The sequence below is a fragment of the Equus asinus genome, chromosome 2 (assembly GCF_041296235.1).
Source record: "Equus asinus isolate D_3611 breed Donkey chromosome 2, EquAss-T2T_v2, whole genome shotgun sequence".
Taxonomy (NCBI): Eukaryota; Metazoa; Chordata; class Mammalia; order Perissodactyla; family Equidae; genus Equus; species Equus asinus.
Window position 1 is genome coordinate 156,867,252 of NC_091791.1, and position 26,534 is coordinate 156,893,785.

Here is a 26,534-nt window from a genome sequence, read left to right on the forward strand (position 1 = left end):
TACAGATAAGGCAACAGTCTATATTCCTTTCCATTACAAGTGGGGTCATTTATGGGTCTCAAACCTGAATAAAATACAGGTAACAATCTAAATTCAATAATGACAATAAAATACTTTCCATTTTCCAAGTCTCATGGTAATAAATATTTACATTCTTAAAAATAATTTTTGATCATTTTTTTGTTTTTTTTAAAAAGACATAACATGCTCAAGGATACAGAGAATATGGAAAAAATCATCACTTTGTTTAAGAGATCAAATGGTAGTATAAAACAATGCTCTTACATATTAACCAGTTAAAGAATGTTATCATCAGAGTCTAATGTGTTTACTTCAAAGATGACATTCAAGTATGTTATTTAGAACACTATGCCTAATGTATCTATCAAGAAGTAAGCACTGCTATCGAATTTTTGTAGTTTTAATATCTTCTATATCCACCACCACCTCCTCCATATGGATCTCCGTACCCTCTTCCACCATAGCCCCCTCTTCCACCATAGCCCCCTCCTCTTCCACCATAATCTCCCCTCCCACCATAATCTCCCCTGCCTTGGAAACCTCCTCTACCACCACCTCCCCCACTTCCTCCCCACCCTCCACCCCCTCCCCCACCACCTCCCCAACCCCCTCCACCTCCCCAGCCACCTCTTCCACCCCCACCACCTCCTCTACCACCACCTCCACCTCCACCGCCCCAACCACCCCGTCCACCGCCTTCTTGTCTCTTTTGCCAAGGGGGCATTTCCGGGGGTGGTGGTTCAATTTCATTTGGTCGTCCTCCCCTGTCGGGCACCCTTCCCATCAGCACCTGCATGAAGAAACACTTTCTTTCAGTTTCTAATATTTTAAAAGTAAAAACTTACATAAAGGATTCAAGTGATATTGAAGTTATTGTTCTAATAAAGGAACAGAAGCCAAATATTTAAGGACATGAAAGTATCAGACATGGCAGTATGAATTAATATTGAAAATATGTGATGTATGACAAATTCCTCAGCATTTGGTATTATTTTTACACAATCTGAGGGAATATTTCTGAAACTTAAGAGTTTGTTGATTTTCTCTTGTATAAATGTGTTTAGCAAATTCTGCAACAAATGTAGTATCTATCACACTTAAGAAATTTTTTCAGCAAAATACTTTGAATATACATAAACTGCATACCTCTACATTAACTAACTTCATATCCATTTATACAACAACTCTGGGCTTCCCAGTGCCATTGATTTCTTAATGAATTATCCAATAAAAGAATGTATTTCTGAGCACATTTTATTTCAATAAAGTATGAGGTATATATGATAACGTGGATATGAGGTCAGAGATGAATACAATGATTATAATCCAAGGTATCATGGCAAAGATATACAAGGATTCTCAACAAACAATTCCTTTCTTACGAGAAATTTAAGCTCACCAACTTTCAATGAAACTAGTCACTATACTATTACAAAGAAAAAAAAGACCTGATAAATTTATTTAACCATGCTTTACAATATTTGAAGCATAAATCAAGGAAGAGTTTGGTTTAGGTCCCCAACCTTCTATAGAAAGGAGCTTCTTTATGCGCCCATGAAGAGAGAAAGACAGATAGCGGAGGAGGGTGTCCTTCACTCACTAAAGCCAAGGGGAAGCCAACAGCTCCTGCCTAGTCTCTTTCAGGAAAGAAGTTAAACAGTAGCTGCCTCAACTAAAATGACCTATGAATCAGTTGGGTTCTACTTTCACTGATCCTCTAATCAAAACCATGTTTTAGTAATTTGTCATAAATAAAATATAAAAAGTACAACATGCTCACTGTGGGGCAAAGTTCAAAGTATACATACATTCTTTGAAAGTCAGCAATAATGTCCTAATTATCAAATCCAAAAATTAGCTTGTCTTGGTTGTTATTCGCACTGATCTCTCTACCAAATATCTTATGCTGGTGGGTATACGGGGATGGTGCTCCAGGAAGTGATCATAAGATTGCCCTCAAATAATTAGACTATAAATTATAAACTCAGAAAAGAGATGGGCAATGTCACTTAAAGGAGAACTCTCGATCTGGCAAGACCAGATTATAACTTGATGCAAGATATTAAGTAACATATTTAAAGACAGAGCACCTTCAGACGACAGAGGAGGTTGATCTAAAATGAAAGCGAAGAGGCACAAACACTAGTGCTTAACTTAGCAATAATTAGTCAATTGCCTTTAAATACAACCATCTCTCTGGCAAAGTGTGCTGTATCAAGGATGCCTTTCTAACTATAGTGAGTGAGAAACGAGGTTTTAAAATTACTCAAATCCTGTATTGCTGATTTTTTGCTCTTCTGTAATCAAGTTCGCCTTAAAGTGCATCATCCAAATGGAGAATACATGCTATTCAAGCTGACATTACTATTCTAGATTATTGTTGTTGCTACTGTTACAAAGTGAACAATTCAGACTCTGAGTTTCAGACCACTATCAGAGAAATGCATCTAGACTCTGAATCAGGAAACGGAACCTCCAAGAGATTCAGTAACTTCCCCAAGGTGATTCCTCTAAAAGCAAACAACAGAGCTAGGATGTGAACCCAGATTTGTATGACTCCAGAGCACGTACTCTTCCCTTTACACCAAGGATATAAGCAATCTGTCAGTACCTGAAAAGATTCTTACAGACTTTTCCTGACAAAAAATGATTACATTAATGGAAAGAAGGCAAATTAGTTCTTGCTAAAGCTATTAATAAAATAAATTCTTAATTCCCCTAATTCAGATAAAACTTTGGTTCCATTTATGAATACAGAAATTCAAATGGACACGTACACACAACAGTGAACTAAGCCTAGAGCAAGTGAAGCCCCTCCACCACACCCCTTTTTCTAGGAGTTTAACCAGGATGTAAAAGAAAAATGGATTAAAATCTGTAAAAACATCAAACGAGGATATTATAAATTCATTCTCCACTGTCCTGAAAGAAGAACCAACCTTATTAATGGCACATGCCGTCTTCTCCCGGCTGGAGCCACTACTTGTCCTAATGATCTTGGACAGATCTTCACGAGCAGCAAGTAGATGTGCCAATGTAATTGTCGTCTTCGGTGACAAAGCATAACGCTTAGGCTGGTAAATTCTTGCTATGTCGTCTGTTTTTACCTAAATAACAAAGATTAGGGGAAAAAAGGAAAAGAACATTTCAATGAAAGAGCAATGACAATCAGAATAATCAGAAAGAAAAAAAAAGGAGATAATGCACAAGAAATAGAAAAGAGGAAAACATTCAAATATCTGATAATTTGTAGGCAGAATGAAAAAAACAGACCAACAGATGCTAAAAGAATACATAACTATCAGTAACAACTCATTTAAAAAGTAACACAAGAAAGATTCCACTCATATTAACACAAAACAAAAGAACTAAAAATAGCTTTACCAAAAGCACATACAGGACCTTGAAGAAGAAAACATTAGTACATCTCATCTTACAAAAACAAAAGGAAAACTTGAATAAACGGAGAGAAATACCAAGTTTCTGGATGGGAACATTGAGTATTGTCAGTTTTCCCCCAAATCAACTTAGAGGTTTACTGTAATCCTATTGGGATGGTTTTTGAGAGGATGGAAAAAAAAAGATCTAAAGTTAATCCAGACACTAAATAGGTAAGCATGACTCAAAGAATTTTAAAAAGAAGAGTTCTACTAGATACTAATATACAATATGAAATTATTTCATTGTCGTAACAGCTAACATTCAGTGAGTACTTTTTAAATGTGCCAAGATACTGTTCACTTAGTCACTATTTCTTTAATCATCAAAACATCCTTTTAGAGTGGTTCTTTTTATTATCCCCTTTTGCAGACAGAAAAAAAGTGAGGCTTAAAAAGCTTAAATAGTTTCCCCAAAATACAGCGAGAATCTCAGCTTTGCCCACTTACTAATAAAGGTCTATTTGACCCCCAAGCACAGGTGTACAGATAACAGTCTACCACCCTACCTCAGTCTAATTCAATGGAACTTGGGGGAAAAAACAGATTCATTAAACAAAATAAGTAACTGAGATTCAGAGCCTGACAAATGTATGAATGCAATAAATGATAGAGGAGGCATCAAAGGTCAGCGAGAAAAGGGATGAATTATTTTTTAAATGGTGCTGGAATGAACTGTTGGCTATTTGTAATAACAATAATAATAAGGCACACCATGTAGAACAAAGAGAATTCCAAATACAATAGAGTTCATTGTTTAAGGTTTTATTTTAAATTGAAAAACTTAACTGTATTACAAAAATTAAAGTTTCTATACATCAAAAAACATAAAAGAAAACCAAAAGACAACTGGGGAAAATATTTTCAACAAATAAAGCAACTAGCTAACTTCCTTAATATATAAAAAGCTCAATCAAAAGGAAAACAGGAAGACTCAAAGGGGGAAAAAAAAGACAAGACACAAATAGAAATTTCAAAAAAAGAGGAAACTCAAATGACTAATAAGCTTATGAAAAAAAGTTCAACTTTACCAATAATAAAAATATACAAAATTAAAACAATTTAGTCTTTTTTAACCATCAAGTTAGCAATAAAACTGATATTTTAAACATTAAAGAGAAGACAAAATTTCATTTACCCTACTCATAGGAGTTTAAATTCATACAAACTTCCTAAAAAACAATTTGACCATGTGAATCTAGAGCATTGAGAGTCACAACCTTTGACACAGTAAATTTTCATTTAGTAATCACCATAAGAATATACTTTGAAATTTACAAATAAAAATTATACATAGTAATATTCCTGGTGTTAGTTAATATAGGAAAAATGTATAAAAAAAGACAGTTAAGTAAATTATGGCATCACTATATGATAAAATATAATGCAGCCACAAAAAGATGCTGAAAGGAAGTACTATTACATCCAAGAACATAGATGAACCTTGAAAGCATTATGCTAAGAAGCCAGACATGAAAAGCCACATATTGTATGATTCCATGTATATGAAACATCCAGAACAGACAAATTCAAAGAGACAGAAAGTAGATCTTAGTAGTGGTTACCAAAGAAGGGAGGTGGGGGTATTGGGAATAACTGCTAGCAGATGCGTGTTTCTTTTCCAGGTAATGGAAATGTTCTGGAATGAGATAGCGGTAATTGTTACACAATACAGTGCATACACTAAAAATGACTGAATGCTACATTTTAAGAATGGCAAATGATATCTCAAAAAATAGGAAATAAATTAAAAATTAATTTTAAAAAGAGTATTGAAATAGAGCTTTTAGAGATATGGGACAATGATCACAATATATTCAGTGAAAAAGCAAACTATAAAATTATGTTCACAGTCTTATCTCAATACTAGCAAAATAATAAAGAAAAGAAACTAGATTAACCATACTAATAAATGTGAATAATCTTTTTGAAAGCAACTCTGGAGTATGCATCAAAAGCATTAAAATCACATATATTCTTTGAACAAGAAATTCCACTTTTAGAAATATATCATAGACACAATCAAAAATTTAACTGCCAAGGATCTCATTAAAAAGTCAAAGAAAAGAACATGTCAAAACTCATTTGTTTTGGATTTCTCTGTAAATTTAAGGCCAACATTGGGAACATCCTCTAAGCTAGTATGTTAAGACACTTTTAATGCACTACTTTTAACAACTGCTTTTTATCATTGAAATTTTATCAGGTTAAACTGGAGACCCAACATGTATACAACCCCTACTAAGTTTCTGGAGGTCAGTAAAACTGGTACCTCCCACACATCTGACCTCTATTACATTTCCTGAGGTCAGCAATCATGTCATCTACTTCTTTGGTAACTCACAGCTCTTAGAGAATCTGGGCTTCTTGCATACAAGAGTCATTTCAATGACATGGATACACACACACATCTTTGGAGTTTATCCTGCTGCACATGTAGGAGAGAAAAACAGGCTTTATCCATCTGAGAAGCTGACTAGGAATTACAGATACAGAAATCTTCTAAAAATGTTCTACACCTAATCATAGAATATTGAGATGCTCATCCAGAACCAGGTACCATCATAGCACTCGACACATATGAGGTGCTGAATAAATCTGTATTCAAAGAAAATAAATGAATGACAGTCTTCAACTCTGCCTTATAGCTATACTATTACTATGCTAAAAAATTTTTCTCTGAAATAATAACAGTTTTCACCAGCAACCCTGTTCTAATCACTCTTCAATTTTCTGTATCTGTCTGCCAGGGATCTGGAAGGAGACTCCATGTACAATACCCATGACAGAGTATTTCAAGGTAATGAGTCAGATTGAACACACTAAATTATAAAAACGTATACATATACTATAACAAAGAGAATGGAAAAGAGGGATACAGATAAGAGGGAACCAACATCTCAGAAAATGAAATCTGGAGCTGAAAAGTGGGGTCAACTCAGTCTATTTGTGGAACAGTCTATTCCTCTGACCCCTGGTGCCAGGCTGTCATTCCTTCTCCCCTGGCCAAACGAAAAAGGTGTGGAGGAAAAATGAGTTTCTTTCTTGAAAAAATTAGCAGCTAGAGAAAAGACTTCTACAGGTTGGCATTAAGAATTCCCACAGCACAATAGCCAGACCCAAAGCATGACGTCAATAATCCTTATCAATGTCTATAGTTCCCAATCAGTTTTTCAGTGCCTTGCTCTTAACTCTGGACAACCAAGGACCACTATGCATTTGAAGAAAGCCACCACAAGAGAGACGGAGACAAAGAAAAACAAACCATGGAGAAAACAGAAAACTGAAGGCAAAAAAAATTTTTCTTAATTTTTCATCCCCATTCAAGAAGAAAGCACATCCATAAAAGAAGGGGAAAAAACGAAAAAGGAGAATTCAAAAATCAAAAATCAAAAGGAGAATTCAAAAAGGGAATTCCTGGAACTTAAAAAATAATGGCAGAAACAAAAGGTCAATATCAAGTACAAAACAAAATTGAGGACACTTCCAAGAAAGTGAATCAAAAAGGGAAAGAGATGTAAAATGAGACAAAAAATAAAGCAACTTAAGTAAATCTATTCAAGACGTCCAATATCTGACTAACAAGAGTTTCAGAAAAAGAAAACAAAATAAAGAAAAGGGAAGAAATTAATAAAGAAAAATTAATAAAAGGTAAGATTGTATGGATTGAAAGGTTCACCCAGTGTTTAGCACAATGAATAAAAAAAGACCCAGACCAACAAACATTGTGAGATTTCAGAACTCCAAGGATAGAGGAGCCCAAAGGCTTCCAAAAAAAAATAAAAGGTCATCCCAAAGGACAGAGAATGGCATCAGGTTTCTCAATAGCAGCATTAAATGCTAGAAAACAATGAAGCAATGCCTCTCATATTCTTAGAGAAAAATGTTTTCACCTATAATTTTATGTTTATCCAAACGATCAATCAAATGTGACAGCAGAATAAACATTTTCAGAATGCAAGAATTCAGAAAATCACCTCCTAAGCATTCTTTGTTAGGAAGTTATCTGTGGATTTACTATAGCAGAATGAGGGAATAAACAATGAAAGAGTAGGCCATGGGATCCAGGAAATAGTGCAGCATCCAAGGATAACCACGCAAACAGCTAAGATTGCAACTGGAAGATATAAGCTTTTGGGAGGTAAAGTATACAGAAAATGGAGGACTCATTAGAATACCTGATTTTAAAGTATATATAAAAAGAGAAAAAGAAGCAGTAGCATTTGATAGAGAAACACAATGCAAGAAAAAATCCAATGAGAAAGAAGGTGAGACATCTGGTAAACTGAATAATGGCCCCCCAATGTCTACATCCTAATCCCTGGTACCTGTGAATATGTTACCTTGCAGACGCAGATGTAATTAAGGATCTTGAAATGGAAAGATTATTCTGGATTATCTCGCTGGGCCCACTGTAATCATAAGGATCCTTATATGAGAAAGACAGGAGTGTCAGAGACAGGAGAAGGTGATGTGACAATGGAAGCAGAGAGAAATTGTGGGAGATCCTACACTACTGGTTTTGAAAATGGAGGATGAGGTCAAGAAGCAAGGTACACAGCTGGCATCTGGAAGCTAGGAAATGCAAAGAAACAGATTCTTTCCTGAAGCATCCAGGAGGAATGTAATCCTGCCAATACCTTCATTCTAAGACTTCTGATCTCTAGACCTATAAGAGAATAAATGTGTATTATTTAAGCCACTAAGTTTGTGGTAATTTGTTACAACAGCCATAGGAAACCAATACAAGACACAACATGGAGAGAGAGAGAGAATAAAGAAGAGCAAAGAAGACGACCAAAACAGCCCAGCAGACAGCAGAAGCCAGACAACCATCCTGGATGCTCCCGCCCAGCCCAAGCACCAGCTTACTAAAGGTGCGTAAGTGATCGCAGTGATAAAACACAGGCAGAAGAACTGTCCAGTTAATCCAAAGAATATAATAACACCTGAGAGTATCAGGCACCAGATTTACCTTCACACCTGGAACATCTATAAAACTGGACAACCCATGTGAACTAGAGATTTTGAGACACTGGACATCAAGGAGCACAGGACAGTGACCCCTGAAACAGGGGAAGCAAATAAGGTGAACCCTATAATTATTTCAGCTTACCTAGACTATGATGCAGGGTAGGGCAGGGGATCCCAGACAAGGTCTGAGTACAGGTTAAAGGCATAAAAAGGGAATGAAGGCAAAGAGCTCTCTAGAAAGGTATCTGAAGAGATTCCTACTTGGGAATGCCCCATCCCTGACTGAAACACTCTCCACAGCTTTAAAACACTTGTAAGAAGACTTGTTCAGGCATGCGTATTACCTGTTCCTATTTCTATCTCCTGCTTTCTTGACCATTTGCTCACTATATCTATCTCACTGTTTCATATGATGCCCTTTCTTTTATGCACATCCTTGCATAAATCACAACATCTATGAGTTTAAAACAAATGTGAAAGATATGGGGAGAAATTAAGGTATTTGCAAACAGGGATTTATACAAGACCAGGATGATTATATAAGACTGGTAGTAGGCCTGGGCATGTGCATCAGACAGTGATATTGTGCAAATGTGACTGTTACATAGTAACAGACGAGAGAGCAGGCAGAGCTGTCACAGAGTACCACCTGCAGGACACAGATGGGAAAACAGCCTTACCTTTGCTCTATCAGACCATCCAAAAGACTGCACTGTCACATCTAATCGTTTTATCAACATCCGCCGGCGGCACTCATATTCACAGGAAAGAGCATCGTTGATTCTTTCCAATTGTTTCTAAAGAATGTGGAAACAAAAATCATAAGCTTTAGATTCATGATGCACAGAAAAGAAACTTGAAAACTATACCCAATACTTCCTACTAATTCAAAAGATACTATACTTGATGATCATTTTCTGAACCCACGAGACTTTACAGTAAATTATTTAAATAATAAAGAGTATTTGATAGGACATTTATGATATTCAGAAGATATTAAACATATAAATTAAACTCTAAAATTGGTAGCATTTATCTCATCTTCAACCAAACGTTAATTTAAGTGAAATGTCTACTTGCTAAGTGCTTGGACGAATAAGGAATAAAAACACCAATAACTTCCCATCTTGTTGGCTTTGAGCTACTATACTTTTCAAATCACAACTATGCTAACATATTAGGGACTATAAATACTCCTGACCAGGTATTTTTAAAATTAATAATGTGATTGAAGAAATTTTAGGACCTATTACTCTAGAGTATCAATCCATTCTAGTTCTCCAAAGTAATAAATGCATGCTACACATTGTAAAATCTAGATGTCCAGTTATAAAATTAAGTTGTATTTACTAATTTAATTACATAAAACTAATAAAAACGGGGAGGGGGGATTTACCGCCTGTTCCAGAGTCAAATCAATTTTCAGCAGTGGTTTTCCCACATGATTTTTCTGGACTTTTGAGAGAATATCTTTCACCTAAAAGTAAATATAAAAGATTGTAAAAATGTATATCCCTAATTTAAAACAACCTTATTCTTGCTTAAAATGTTGTTCTGAATGCTAGAGAATAAATAAAACATTAAGTTGAAATAATTAAAATATACCTTCACCTACCAGGAAAGAGTAACACTACAATGCAAACATCTTTTTCAAAGCGTAAGTTATATATTTATCCAAGCTATAGAACATCTTCTTTTCCAGAATAAGAAATAATGTACACAGACAACCAAAAAACTAGTCACTAAAGGTTTTACTGTAAGAATCTGTATGCTTTATGTGAAATAATTTTGGAGTTTCTTCATCAGATAGCACTGTCTTACATCTTGGTAAATTCTCAAAAAAGATGCTAAAACCTTTGAAAAGCACATTCATTTTTCTCAATTAAAAGCTATGTCCACATTCTAATTGCAAATATTCTGGTTTTGCTCTTCAGCAAGACAACACAGGACAACAAGCCTTCTCAGTTACAGTCACCACATACCATTTCATGACTTTTGCAAAGTCTCTAATTTGAATTACTTGAAACATTTTTATTTTGGTGAACAAGATATTAGGCATTTGCTTTTGCTTTAGCAATGTTAAGGGTCATTCCAATAACAGCAATTTATCCTGAAGAAAATGACTGAGAAGTGACAGCCTAAGCTGGGCTCACCCCGCTAACTGAAGAATCCTTCATTATCTAAAGAAAATACTTAAAAACTGCAGAAAATATTTACAGTTTCTTGGTTATAAGGTAACTAGTGAAAACAACAAAGAGCAGTTCAGATTTTGAGGGGTATGAAGCTTATTTAACCTTGGGGGCACGCTAAGAAAAAGAATTAAAAATTATGAAGACAAAATTAGCTTTGAGGCTGGTGGCAGTAATGCGGAGTGACTGTGACTGGGCACAAGGCTTCTGTTGAGGGTACTGGAAATGCTGTAAAGCGAGATTTTGATGATGGTTGTACTCTGCAAACATACTGAAATTCACTGAATTATACTCTTAAAGTTGGTGAATCTTATGGCACATATATTTATCTTCAGAAAGATGTTTTTAAAAAATTAGCTTAGAAAGAACTTGTACAACTGAGAAACCCCAAAGCTTAAGCTTTATTAGCTTCGCAGCAAATCTACCTCTACAAGAACGACTGAAATACTGACACGATTCTTACATATTATAAAGAATTATTAACTTATTTTCTTAAAATATACCATTTCTATGCAACTATTGTAAATACTTCCAATTTTGATTGTTATTTCATATACTAAAAGTTTTAGTTGTAACTCCTCACACAAGAGGGCTTCTGAATGCAAACTTGTAGTTTCTTACATGTAATTCATTCAGCTCCATTCTCAGCTCCATTCTCAGCATTTCAACATCAGGTAACAGTTTTAGTAAGTTTGAGAATGACTTGTGTCAGAGAGGGAGTTAAGGCACAGACTCTGGAGGCTGACTGCCTGGGTTCGAACCTCAGGTCTACCACTACTACTTAGAAACTTGCTTGTCTAATTTATTAAATCTTTCAGTACCTCAGTTTCCTACCTCATTATAGGTGATGTGAGAATTAAATGAGTTATTACATATGAACATTTAGAATAGTAAATGCTATATGTTTGTTGTTATTATTACTATAATTACTTTCGATTTATATTTGAACAGTTTCAAGTTGGAAAATAATGATCATTTTCTTCCCCAATGGTAACAAAGTATCTTCTGGACATGTCACATGTAGAAGAAAGAAAATATGGAAATTTTTGCTTCTGATACAAAGTGAATGGAGAAGGAAGTCCTTTAGGTAAATATTTGGCCACGATGGCCACAACAATAGCTACCTTATAATTAGCCTGCCAGCATCTAACACAGGCATTACAGCCTGCTTCAAGTAGGGACGAGAGAGGTTTGAGGATATTGTTAATATTAACTAAAACCCATAAAACGGAAAAGCCTCTTTGAGATATGTGGAAGCACTGGAAGATTAGGAAAAGCTCAGAAACCTGTTTCACTTTGAAATAGTCCCAGACATTTTAGCCAACCCCAGATCATTCTTAATCTAGAGAAAAAGGGAAAAAAAACTCTGAAGAGTATCTTGTTAACTCCAGAACAATGTTTTTGACCTGGGATTCAAACATTTATTTTTTGGTTTGCAAATTCTACCAAAAAAAGTTTTTAATATTGTCTTTTCATCTTAATGATATTCAAATTTTCTTACTTCATTCAGATAAATCTTATTTTTCAGTTCATAAACTATCAATGCAAAAGAGAACTTTATTCAAGGATTTAGTTTAAAGCAGCATGTCTAAAAATGGAGTTTTAGCACCTATTCTTGAGAGTGAGAATTTTCTTTTCCTTTAAAATGAATCCTGTATTATTCCTCTAGAGGACTCCTACAAATCCTAGGAACTAGGCCAGAATTTGGTCTGCAAGAGTGGCATTCTCTCACATTCACTATACAATGAATACTTATCCACCAGAAATTGTGCTTGCTCACTGCTGAAGACAACCATATTGCAATTCTATTAACAATATCCGCTGAAAAAAATTTTAGTTTGCCTTTGACTCTCTAGAATAACTCTATTTCTTTCATTATACTGTAATCCAACCTTGTTTAGGAAAGAGATCCTTAAATTTGCAAAGTGTTTCTATCACGGCAAACTCTTGCAAAGCCTAAGGGCACTCACTCATTAAGATCGGCTTCCTGAATATTAGCTATAGTCAAGTCAGCCCACATACATATTAACTCCAAATGCAAAATTTAGTTTACATGAAGATAAACTTCTTGAAATTGAATGTAAATCTTACACTTAAAGGAAATATTTTCATTTTTAATACAATATTTACATGTCAGCATTTAGTGGAATTTTTGGGAAATGAAAAATAAAACAAATACAATACCTTTGATTCCACTTGGTTTAGCATAAGCGGAATGTCAGAAGTCGTTGACTTGGGTACACCAAGGGTATCACAGATAGCTTGAACTTCCTGATATATTTCACTATTTTTATCTAATTGAGAATTTTTACATTTCTTGTTCTGTAATATCTGTAAAGCTTGAAGTTCTGTACTTAAAAATACTATAATAAAAAAGGGAAAAAGAAATAATGTTAAAATGCACAAGGAACTCCTTAAAAAATCTCACTTCTGGGTATATATCCAAAGGAAATGAAATCAGGATTTCAAAGAGATCTGCACTAGCATGTTCACCACAGTATTGTTCACAACAGCCACGTTATGGAAACAACCTAAGTGTCCTTTGACAGATGAATGGATAAAGAAAATGTGGTACATACATACAATGGAATATCATTCATCCTTAAAAAAGAAGGAAATCTAGCCATGTGCTACAACATGGATGAAGCTGGAGGACACTGTGCAAACTGAAATAAGCCAGACACAGATGGACAAATACTACACAACATCACTTTTACAAGGAATCTAAAATAGTCAAACTCATGCAGAAGCTAGAGGTGGTTGGCAGGGTCTCGGGAGAGGGGCAAACAGGGAGTTACTAGCCACAGAGTTTCAGTTACACAAGATGAATAAGTCCTAGAGATCCACTTTAAAGCACAGCACCTACGGTTAACAATACTGGAACGTATACTTAAAAATTTGCCAAGAGGGTAGATCTTATGTTAAGTGTTCTTATCACAAAACAAAATAAGTATAAAGGGGGCAGAAGGAACCATAAAAAAAAAAAAAGATAGTGCCTACTGGCAAACAGTTTTAAAGTCCAATAGAAGGGACCCACCAGTAAATCAACAATTTAAGAATGCATAAGAATGTGTAAGACACTGATTTATAGACTTTTCCATGTAATCTATACGCGACAGACAGTCTAAAGAGCCCACAAAAAGTTAAGACCAATACATATCAAAATTTGCTTATGAGGACTATGCCAAGGTTCCTCTGATTCCAAAACTTCACTAAAACAGGTCACCAGTTCTTCAAACATTTATATTTTGTACAGAACCTTGGCTCAAGTCCTTCTTTGTTCTATGGAAGTATGCTCTATGTAATAGTAGAAACAAGAGCTCAGTCCAGTATTTAGAATGCTAATCCATGCAGGTGGTAAACAATATAGTGTTTAAAAGTCTTCCCACCATAGATTCTCAGATTCCCCCGCCCCAGAGGGAATCACCATTATTAGTTTCTTGGCTATCTTTTCAGGCATATATGTGTATGTGTATTTAGAATACATATCTACCATCTAAGCACATTTCTTTTTTTTTTTCTTGAGGAAGATTAGCCCTGAGCTAACATCTGCTGCCAATCGTCCTCTTTTTTGCTGAGGAAGATTGGCCCTGAGCCAACGTAAGTGCCCACATTCCTCTACTTTTTATATGTGGGACACCTGCCACCACATGGCTTGATATGCGGTGCATAGTCCGCACCCAGGATTTGAACCGGTGAACCAAAGTGGAGTGTGCGAACTCAACCACTATGCCACCAGGCCGGTCCCACTTTTCTTTCTTTTATACAAATAAGAGAATACTATACATGTTCTGTATATTTATTGTTATCTTAGACATCATTCCACATCAGTACATTTGATCTATTTTCATTCTAATGGCTAGATAGTGGTATCCCTGCAAAGATGGACCATTTCTATTTAACTACTACAAACAAAGCCTTAATGAACATCTTTTCATTGTACACTTAGGGAAATAAATATGTTCCCAGTCACACAGAATTGCCAAGTCAAAAGACAGGTGAATTTCACTTATAATATTGAAAATTTGCCATTCTAAAAGGTTGTACCAGTTAATCTCCCACCACACTCTAATACCTATGGTATATGAGAATGCTTACTCCTCCAAACTTGTATTACGACTTTTTTTTTTGGTATTTGCTCCCCTGGTAAGTGAAAAATGGTATCCTGTCATTTTATCTTTGTAACTCTTTAACTGTGAGGGATACTGGGCATCTTTTCAGGTTTAGAAGCAATTTCTTAAAAAACTTTTCTGGGGGCCAGCCTGGTGGCGCAGCAGTTAACTTCGCACGTTCCGCTTCAGTGGCCCAGGGTTCGCCCGTTTGGATCCCGGGTGTGGACACAGCACCGCTTGGCAAGTCATGCTGTGGCAGGCATCCCACATATAAAGTAGAGGAAGATGGGCACGGATGTTAGCTCAGGGCCAGTCTTCCTCAGCAAAAAGAGGAGGATTGGCAGCAGATGTTAGCTCAGGGCTAATTTTCCTCAAAAAAAAAGAAAAAAACTTTTCTGTAGAATGCCTGTTCATTTCTTATGTGCTTTACACATTTTTCCAGTGAGTTTTTCTCTTTTTCTTCTTGACTTATAAAGCTCTCTACATAGTAAGGAATTTGGCCCTTTTAATTTTGTACATGTCACAAACACTTCTAAGAACAACATAAAGAAGCTTATTACATCAATATGTTTTAAAGACAAACTAAAGACAAAGATGGAAAAGATGCTGATAAGATTGTGAATTGGTATAACCTTTCTGGAACAAAATATGGCGATATAAATGTAGACCAGAGATAAATATTCGTAATATTTTTTAAATGTTCATAATCTTTGTCTAAGTTAAAAGCAACCAAATATATGAACAAAGAAATTAATTCAAAATAGAAAAAAATCCAAATACCCCCAAATTTGAAATCTAGTAAATAAAAATGTTATATCCATAGCATAGAATGTTATGTAGCCAATTTAAATTGTTTTTTCAAAAAAATATTAAGTGATGGGGAAATGCTAACAATACACTAAATGAAGAGGCAGAGAAGGAACTGTACCTGCAACAGAATCTCAATCTTACTTAAATGTGTATGTACAAAGGAAAAGGAAATTCCAGAAAGTTATTCATGATTCTCTCTGGGGAGTGAGATTGTAAATGATTTTCTTCTTTACAATTTTATCCACTTTAAGATTTCTATGATGAGTATGTAATTTTTTAACAAATAAAATTTACCACTCTAGCTATTTTTAAGTGCACAGTGGCATTACATACACACACACTGCTGTGCAGCCGTCAACACCATCCATCTCCTGAGCTGTTTCATCTTCCCCACCTGAAACCCGGTACTCATTTTACACTAACCCCTCATTTCACCCCACCTCCCGCACATGTATTTTCATAATCAGAAAAAACTATACCAATTCCTCTTATATAGCCTCTTTACTTTTACTTGTACCAGAAACTTTTATTACTATTAGTGCTGAGTTTCTTAGCAGCTAAGGAAAAAAAGGGAAACAACAGATTACAGTTCCTCTAGGCCAGTGCTTCTGAGCCTCCTTCCTGTCCCAATACACCTAAGGGTTACTGACCTCCCATTAATAACAACGGTTCATTAAATCAGTGACTCGCACCAAATGGGAGGAAGACGGGGAAACAGTGTAAGAAATGGGGGGGAGAGGTACATAATTTTTATCCCTTTCCTCAACACACACAAGGTAATTCAAATGTCAATCCTTTTTCATTGCCACTAGTTAAAATTACACACGATTTCTGCTCTAATGAAACAAACATTACTAACACTACAGCCTAGGAGGAATATATCACATGGGCCTTTTCATAAATGGTACAATCTAAAATAATAGAAATCTCCAATGACAGAAGATGTTAGGAAAATTCTTTCAAATGGGTTGTTTGCAGAACTTTCAAAAGAGCATGAAATTACACTGACTGAAATAAAAAAATTTTGAAAGGACACAATACAAATAAATGGATCTATTATTTATAGTAATTGTTTGGATATAGAGTAATCTATACTCCAAATTCACCTGACAAAAAAAGGCCACACTCACTAGAATTCAAGTGGCCAGAGGGCACTCTTTTTTTAAATGATATATCCCTAGTGCCTGGAGCAGTTTCTCATACAATACTAGGTGATTAATAAATATTTCTGAACCAATTATCATTCAGTGCCTATCACTAAAAATGAGATCTAATAATCTGCTTAGCAGCGTAGTTTCAGAAAGTTTTAAGATTAAATAAGACTTTGGAGATCACCAACTTTAGCCATCTAGTCATAAATGCTAAGAGATGAATTAGGTAAAGAAAAAATTACTAAAATACTATATAAATCACAAACACAGGCATTCTATACTGGCCAAATAATTCATAAGTACTAGAAATCTTAGATGTGGCCGAGTGGTTAAGTTCACGCGCTCTGCTTTGGCGGCCCAGGGTTTCACCGGTTCAGATCCTGGCTGTGGACATGGCACCGCTCATCAGGCCATGCTGAGGCAGCGTCCCACATGGCACAACCAGAAGGACCTACAACTAGAATATACACCTATGTACTGGGGGGCTTTGGAGAGAAGAAGGAAAAAAAAAAAAAGAAGATTGGCAACAGATGTTAGCTCAGGTGCCAATCTTTAAAAAAAATTAAATCTTAGAATGTATATTAGTAGAATTTATATAATATTTATATAAATATCTCTGAGTCAGCTTCATCTTTTAAGTCAAATTTTAAAGTCTTTTTAACAGAGAAAATGTCTAATGCCTCATTAATGAAATTTCATAAATTTTGACTTGAAAATAACAAAAACCAGATCAAACACGTGCATTTAAATGTTCAAAGAAAGATAACTTACACAGAAGTTTCAAACAGTCGTCCTTCTTTTTTAAACGGTCTTTAATATCTCCTGATATGAGTACGGAATATGGACATGCCATTTCTTTTAAAAAACCACTTATCTCAAGCTGGAAGCTTTCTAGATCATCTCTCCCTTTAAAAAGAAAAATCATAAAACATTTATTGAATATTTACCATATTATCTGAGACTTTAAAATATACCACTAGTTGATTTCAATTTTACATTCAATTCTAAATTTTGACTTTGACATTAAATCCTTACATGTGTGACTCCAAAGCTTAGGTAAACGTAACCAAACAATTTCTGCATACACAAAGTAACACTTAAGTTTAAGAACCTAAGTATCAGGGCCAGCCCGGTTGTGCAGCGGTTAAGTGAGCATGTTCCACTTTAGCGGTCCAGGGTTTGCCAGTTCAGATCCCAGTTGTGTACATGACACCGCTTGACTAAGCCATGCTGTGGTAGGTGTTCCACATATAAAGTAGAGGAAGATGGGCACGGATATTAGCTCAGGCCCAGTCTTCCTTAGCAAAAAGAGGAGGACTGGCAGCAGATGTTAGCTCAGCGCTAATCTTCCTCAAAAAAAAAAAAAAAGAACCTTGGTGTCTAATCATGAGATTATGAATAATTTTGTATCTAAATCCCTGAGAAGTATTTTCCAATAAACTTTAGACTTTCCATAAAAGTAGATAAACTGGAAATATTCTATGTTAGTAACTGAAATACTAAAAGCATTATTATGGCTATAATTATTAACTGGCTTCAGAGCAAATGACACATTTCTATTTTACTTCTATGGATTCAGATAAAAAATGCAATCATCTAATTAAGCCTCACTGCTCATCTTTCTTTCATAATCTAATTATGTAGGAACTTGTGTCATGTTTTCAATCCAGCTTATTTTACTTTGCTTCAAATGAATTCTATTAGATTTAGGAAGGAAAAAAACAATTTAAAAGTAATGATAGTTCAGAAGGGAAGGCTAGTTCATCCCCTAGCAAATGCCCAATACTTTTTTACTTTTCATTTTAGTACACTATCTGAAGTTCTACCAATGAAAGACCCACAAGGACTCCAGTTACCAGACAGTAATGAATTAAACCTTTATGAGCTAGTACAGGAGTTTTTATAAAAGTATTCCCATATGAATCCATGTCCTGAGTTATAGGCTTGGTAATATGACTTAAAGATTACATGTACTTTAAAAAAAAAAAAAACCTTAATTCAAAATAAACGGTATTCAAAAATTAAAGTTTTTAAATAACCAAATTCAGACTTTACTTTTTCTAAAGAATAATACTAAGGTTAAGACAACAAGTAAACAGTAATTGTTTATAATTTTATACAAATTTAAGAACCAATTTTGGACTAATTAATATACAATTTAGTCCAAAGATATTTAATATCACATACTGAAGTTCATAATTTTAATGATTTTTCTTTGTATAGGGGCACATTGTAGATAAAACCGTACATCATAAGCTATCATTTCATTTTACAATTAAACAGAAAAATAAATAAAACACAGCGGCAATACCAGCTGAAGTGATACTTTCTTCCAAGTCGCACAATGATTTTATCTGAGAGCCTAACCAAACACAGAGCTCTGAAAATTCAGGCGAAGACAGTCCACCCTCCGCTGCCTTGGTAAGGGCTTGCTCTTCTAACAGTGGTCCCTTGTACCTAGAAAGAAGACATGAAAGGTTAAAAAACAAAACAAAACCTAACACTCTAAATCAAGGCCTGCTGCCTGTTTTTGTAAATAAAGTTGTACTGGAACACAGCCATTTACAGATGGTCTCCGGCTGCTTTCACACTGCAATGGCAGAGTTGAGTAGTTGTGACAGAAACAGTATGGCCAGAAAAGCCTAAAATTTTTACTATCTGGTCTGTTGTAGAAATGGTTTGCCAATTTCTGCAATATATAATTAACATTTGGCTTTTTTTCTTTTCTTTTCTTTTCTTGAAGAAGATCAGCTGTGAGCTAACATCTGCTGCCAATCCTCCTCTTTTTGCTGAGAAAGACTGGCCCTGAGCTAACATCCGTGCCCATCTTCCTCTACTTTATATGTGGGACACCTGCCACAGCATGGCTTGCCAAGCGGTGCCATGTCCACACCCAAGATCCGAACCAGTGAATGCCAGGCCGCCGAAGCAGAACGTGCGAACTTAACCGCTGTGCCACCGGGCTGACGCCTGGCTTTTTTTTTTTCCCTATATTTTAACATTTCTTAGTAAAATCATCAATTTTAAGATAAATACTACATGTAACACAAAATCACACAGAGCAGAGTCTAATAACCTTACACTAGTTAGAAGAATAAGAAAAGGAAATACAATGAAAAAAGAACAGATGTAAACTTTAAATTTAAAAGTGTAAAGCTGAAAAGAACTTATGAAATTTTTAACCTAAATCAGTTATAATTATAAACACTGCTACAAAATGTATTTAAATAGAACCTTAGTTTTCTGGTCATTTTATATATTAACTTAATTGAATTAGATACCAGTTTTATTTTTCTTTCTGCAACTGAGCTTTAACATTATAAACTTATAGATTTTAATATACGTGATGGGTTTTAATCCACTGCAGCTATTTTTCTTTTGATATCTAAACTGTCCTATCTCTGGGTAGTGGGAGCCCATTCACATTGGCCGAGGAGTCCTTTGACTTGTCCCCAGTATTTTTTGAATACTTTCTTCGCTTTCCATGACAAGACATTCCTGTCCTATACCTGTAATCGCCCATTTCTCCAAGAAGCCCCGATTCTTTTTCAAGGTATTTAGGGTACACAACCTGCTACTAAAGGTTAGTCACAGTATCTGCACCTCTTTAAGAGAAATTACAGCAGAAGTTCACATTGCTATTTCCAATTCAAATTTACAAGTGTAGAGTTTTTACTTATTTTGTTTTGTATTATTTCTGTTTTACAATGAAAATTCTGGTTTCTAATGACATTTATGTAATCCTAGTATATATATAAAAATAGATATAAACTACATAGTTTCAGAATAGGAAAATCAGCATTATTACTAACAATAAAATTACTGAAAACTATTTTTTTAAATCTTTGGAATAATTCCAGTAAGGATGTATAGAAAAACAATTCCTTTCCATGTGATTCAACTGCCTATTTCATATATTGATGGACATTCATTTCATTTTGCTTTTAATTTTTAGAGATTTGTCTCTCTCTGTTTTGATTTCATTTTTATTTAATTTTGCTTTATAATTATGTCAAACATTTATATGGTCTCAAAGTCTAATTTACAAAACAAGGTACATTCAGACAAATCTAGCTTGCAATCTTAATCTTGTTCCCTCTACTCTATTCCCGCCTTCCCCAATAGGTTACCATATTTATTAGTTTTGGGTTGTCATTCTGATAATGTTAAATATAAATATACATATTTCTCCCTTTTCAGATAAAAAGTAGCCTACTACATACTGTTCTATTACTTTCTTTAAACACACACACATTCACACACACACATTTACGTATCCTAGAGATCAGCAGAGATACTACTCAATCACATTTATGGTTGTATAGTACTCCACAGTCTGGATGCACCATATTTGGTTCACCATGCCCCCACTAAAGGACAATGCGGGTATTTACAGTCTTTTGCCATTATTAAAAAAATTGGCAAATTTTTGTCAGTGTATATCAAGGATAGTTTCCTAGAGGTGGGATTGTTGAGTCAAAGGGTAAGTGGATATGTAACTTTGCTAGATATCATTAAATTTTCCTTTACGGGGTTATACCATCAAGGCATGAGAGTATGCATTTCCCCTAACTCACCAAAGTGGTCAACCATTTAGATTTTTGACCATCTGGTATTTACATTTCTCTTAGGAACAAGGGTGTAAATCTTTCTTATGTTTAAAGGCCATTTCCATTTCTTTTTCTCTGACTTCTCTGGTCATATCTCATGAAGGGTGAGTATTTTCAAATTCTCATTTTGCCAGTAAGAAATTAAGGCTTAACAAGGTTAGAAGACTCGCCTCAAGGGGCAGGCCAGGCCCAGTGCTAGGTCTGTGTTTATATATAAATTTATTTATTTAGAATTCATTTAATCTCTACAGCAATGCTTGAAGTTAGTATTATGCTGATTCTGTGGGATTAGAAGATAAATAACTAAGTGACGACACTAGGATTTAAGTCCAGATTTGACTCCAAACACTCCATGTGAACTCTCCAAGTTCTGTTTACACTAATAAGGAAACTAAGCAAGTAAGCTGGCCAGGTAATGCAGCCAGATTAAGGCAGAGCCGCAACCAGACCACTGTCCCTGCTCCTCCAGCCCAGACTGGCTCCTCTACGTATTAGCCTTCCTCCACGTCTTAACGTGCCCTTCAGTGAGATTTAACAGTAAGCACCTGATCTCCCCCTACTTGCCTTCACTTCTGCAATAAAGCAATAACCATAAACTCTTGAATAAACTTAATTCAAATTGTTGGCGATAAGTTATTTTCACTGAAATGCCAATAATAAATTTCAACAAAAACTGATTAAATCATCCAAAAATACTGTATTTAGAGGAGAACCCCTTCCCACTTTCCTTAATGCCTCAACTCATCAAATCAGGCAAAAATAAAAAGAAGAAAAAATAAATGCATTTAACAAACCTGAGCATCTAATAACAACCATAATCATGATAGCACCTAACATTTATAAGCTACTCTTATGCTAGGCCAGTGTTCTCTGTTTTATGTATATTACCTCATTTAATTGCCACAATATCCTATAAGATAGGTATTATTATTATTATGCTCTAGTTTGCTCCATATATTCTTATTTAATTAGGAAAACGCTACTCTTATTCCAAACACTGGGGACACCTCCCCTCAGGCCTAGACTCCCCCAGGGCCACATACACTGGGACACAGTTGATGGTATGACACTATTTCAAGCTGAGTGATCCAAATCTTCAGGTCATTAGAGCCACTGGCAAACCTCCATAAAGACACAGCCTAATTTATCTTCTGTTCTCTGTTTTCATCAGCCAGCATATAAAATACGAGACTCTTTCTTTGCCCCTGTCATTTACCCACCTTCTAACTTGCCTCCAACCCAGCTCTTCACTTCTCCTTGCTTCCCAAACTCTTCTACTATGTTCCATCCATAAACAACTCTCCTAGATTATCAGTCTCTTCCCAGAAAGATTATCCCTACCACCTGTAGCTTAGGCTATTTTACTCTCTCAAGTTCCTCAAGGTCAGATTGTAAAGTTTCTGCCCTTGCTTCCCAAGACAGCATTCATATCATTGCTCCTCCATTATCTTATAAAGACCTCCAGCTCTCTCCAGGCTCAGGCCACTCATATTTGCCATCCTCTTTTTCCTGTGGTTTTCAGCTATCAATCTCTTGGACACTCTCCCACATTCCCTGTGCTCAGTTTTCCTCTCCATCCTTATTTTTGCCATTATACTGAGTTTCTTTAAAGTAAATATGTATACCCTCGCCAATACTCTGAGCTCTTAATTCCCTAACTTCCTCTTTTCCAACCTCGGCACTACACGTCAGTGAACCAACCCCTAGATCTTGCCATCACCTGGAACTACACCACCTTCGAAACCACTAATTCAGATATGTCACTCCCTGACCACAATCTACTACCTATAGTTTCAGCTTGCTCTTTCAACCACTCTTCTACAACTATTCTGTAATCTCACCTCCACCTCCATTCCACTGGTCCCTCTGCAATCTCTTTATTTATTAGCTCCCTGCTGTCTTCACTTTCTTTCCTATGCAATTTAGATTCCAAGGTGTATCATTTCATTTTGGGTCTCAATACTACCTACTGAAGAAATGAATCCTTGAGACCATCAACTCCTTCACTCTAATATCCAGGCAATCACTAAGTCCTGTAATGCACATCTTTCCATTTCCACTGCCACTAAGTAAACGGCTTCTCGTCTAGACTACTACTAATCGTCCACTCCATTCTCTACCTTGCCAACAGAAGTAACTTTTCAAACTAGACATCTAATTACTCCCTTTTGTATTTAAAATCTTCAATTATGTCCCACTGCTGTTATGACAGAACAAAATCCACAACACAGCCTAAAGGCAGCTGCACGCCCTGGTCCTCTCTGAACTCTCCAATCTAGTCTCCACCACTCTGGTCCTTGCTCTCTGCCCTCCAGCCACACTAGCCTCCTTCCAGTTCTTCTAATACAGCACGCTCCTTCACACTTCAAGGCCTTTCATAGTTTGTTCTCACTATAAGGGCACCTTTGACCTCCTTTCCCACCCAACCTCACCTAGTTAACTCCTATTCATCCTTCCTATTTCAACTCAAAGGTCAATTCTTCAGGAATCTATCACTAACCCCTAAGACTACATAGGTCCTCCTGTCATGTTATGTCACACTGTTATTTTCTTATAAAACATTTACAGTTTATAAATATTTGTGGGATCATGTCTGTTTCTCCACTATACTGTAAGCTCCACAAGGACAGGGACTGTCTATTTTGCTAGTCACTGACTTCTCAGAACAGTGCCAAATATAGAGTTGTGCTCAACAAATATTTGAAATAAACTTCCCTCCATAATGGTGGTTTCTCAATCTTGGCTGTGAAGCTTTTGAAAAACATGCATGCCTATACTGCACCCCCCAAGATCATGATTCAGTCATTTTGTGGTAGAGAAGAGACTGGAACATTTTTCATAAGCTCCACATATGATTTTGATGCACAGCTAGGGCTGAGCTCCACCGTTCTACAAAATCAGACTGCCAGAACTGAAAGAGACTTCTGAAATCATCTGCTCCAGCCTGCTCCTTTCAAGGGGAGGAAATTAAGTTCTTCCTATCCTGTTTTCATTTATAATATACTATATCACTAAATTGTTCTTTCACAGAGATTTTCCCTTTTAATTCCTCCCTTTAACATTCTATTTTATCTGACAAACTAAAGTACTTTCACTGATATCCTAAATGTTTTTTTTTCCTCCCCAAAGCCCGAGTATATAGTTGTATATTCTAGTCGTAAGCCCTGCTAGTTCTTCTATGTCAGCCGCCACCACAGCATGGCTACTGACAGACGAGCGGTGTGGTTCTGCACCCAGGCACCAAATCCAGGCTGCCAAAGTGGAGTGCACTGAACTTCAACTGCTAGGCCTTCAGGTCTGGCTCCTAAATGTTTTAATCACAATAGAAAGTGCATTATTCACAATCTACATGGATATTTTAAAATACAGTGTGCGATTACTTACATATTGTAAGTAAACAACTACTCTTTTTTCACATCTCATTACCATTATAGGAAAATTCAAACTTCAAAATCTTGTGCTCAGATAAGGAAAAATCAATTCCAAAGTGTATAAATTGTTTTACTTTCCAGACTGAATAATCTGAAACTAATTTTCCTTGATAAAAGCCAAGATCATAGCAAACCTCATTTTTCAAAACACCTATTATAAACAAATTCAAGGAATGAAGGAAGAAAGCAAGCAGTGACTTCTCCTTTTTCCTAAACTATTTACAGAATCCCACTATTCTTATCTAGAGTAGTTGGAAGCTCAAACTGTTTGGGGACTAAACTTCTATTCAGTATTTTAAATTCTTGCTTTGGTTACTTCCTTAACCAAGTTAAGTGAAAATTTCCAAAAGATTTCACAGATGTAAAAATGCCCCCTAAATAATCACTAGTTCTATTCTTTCATTTGACAAACATTTAGTCAGGATCTACTAAGTTGCAAGGCTCTGGAACAGTGGGTCATTGCAAAGCAGGTATTATCAGGGTCCAAAAGATTAGCAGTTGACACAGGCCCAAGAGCAGTTTTAGGCAAAAAATAAAGTGGGGTGAGGGAATTTCAAGCTTCACAGTAGCCCTGCAAAGGCACAGCCATCCCATTCACACACTGGAGCACTGGCAGGGCAAACAGCTATGCAGATGGCTCCAATCTCTTTAATTCACGGGTCTTTTTTGACTCTCAACTATCTGGCTCTATGCTTCCCTCTGTGTACTCTTTTCTTTGAACTTTTCTTCATTCATTTACCCATTCATTCAACCACTATTTATTGTGCCAGACCCCGTTGTAAGATGTTGCTGGAACATGACAGATAAGGCACCTGTTTTCCTGGAGCTGACTTGGCGGGGGCGGGGAATCAAGCAACAATAAATAAATGGGCAGGACAAGATAATCTGGGATACAGCAAAGGGCTGTGAAGAAAAGATAGGATGAGGCTGAGGGAAGGACTATGTTGCATGTGTTGATTCTCAGGCTTGCAACTGTTAACATCATCCCAGGAGTTCTTATTACACTTAACACTCTGAATTGTAAATACCAGTAGACTCTTTGTAGCCCCACGACTATGTTAGCTACTAGGAATCTGAAAACTGTCTTTTTGGTATGCCTAGCACAGAAATACGCATTCATAAATACATATTAACACCCAGCTAATATGTTGTTCAGGAACGGATGAAATGGTTGAACGGGCTCGCAAGTGAACTGAAACGCTCTCTCCGATCAAGGCAGCAGGAGAGATTCACCCCGAGGCCTAATTAAGCCACAGGTTGCACATCGTGAGCGACGACAGTCCCCAGCCCGGGTTCCAGCCCCTCCCCCCGGGCACGACAACGACGTCAACACAAACAGCCCCGCGGGCAGGGCCACGCCGCCCGGAGCACCGGCGCCGGCCGGCCGCTGGGCGACCCCGCTGCGGGCCGGGCTGTGGAGTCCCGAGGCCAGGAGCCTGGAAGAGGGGCCATGCGCCCCGGCCCCGCTCCACCCCCAAACGGCTGTCTCTCCCGCCTCCCGCTTAACTCCGTCGGCGCCGGAGGGCGCGGGCCGGAGGCCTGCACCGAGCTCCGAGGCCGCGGGGTCCCCGGGAAGGAGCCTGCAGCAGCCAGACGGCGGAGAGCTCACGTCTTCGGAGAAAAGGCGTACTCAGGAATACTCACCCCAGCGCCTCTAGAGTGTCCAGCACGTCGCCCTCCATGGTAGGTTCGGGCCCCGGCTCCGGCCCTCTCATGGTCCTGCGGCCCAAAGCTGTTCGGCGCTCTAAGGAGCCCGCCGGAAACTGGCGTCACGGCGCCAAGGTTCCGGTCGCCGTCTC

General features: G+C 36.7%; 1 protein-coding gene across 1 annotated transcript; it reads right to left on the minus strand.

The window, feature by feature from the left end:
* Window positions 1–26,534, minus strand: FAM98B (family with sequence similarity 98 member B). Its single transcript, XM_014847362.3, has 8 exons — window positions 26,380–26,534; window positions 19,006–19,151; window positions 17,466–17,600; window positions 12,806–12,984; window positions 9,829–9,909; window positions 9,113–9,229; window positions 2,961–3,128; window positions 1–811 (listed from the first exon to the last, which is right to left on the minus strand). Exons 1-8 carry the CDS (start codon window positions 26,448–26,450, stop codon window positions 422–424), a joined length of 1,287 nt encoding a protein of 428 aa, XP_014702848.3. The 5' UTR covers window positions 26,451–26,534; the 3' UTR covers window positions 1–421.

Coding starts and splice junctions, on each gene's coding strand:
- FAM98B (XM_014847362.3), bottom strand. CDS start 26,450: ATGAGAGGGCCGGAGCCGGGGCCCGAACCTACCATGGAGGGCGACGTG. Junction 9,230..9,828: donor ATTTGACTCTGGAACAGGCG/GTAAATCCCCCC, acceptor CACATTCTTTAG/AAACAATTGGAAAGAATCAA. Junction 812..2,960: donor CGGCATGTGCCATTAATAAG/GTTGGTTCTTCT, acceptor TTCTTCATGCAG/GTGCTGATGGGAAGGGTGCC.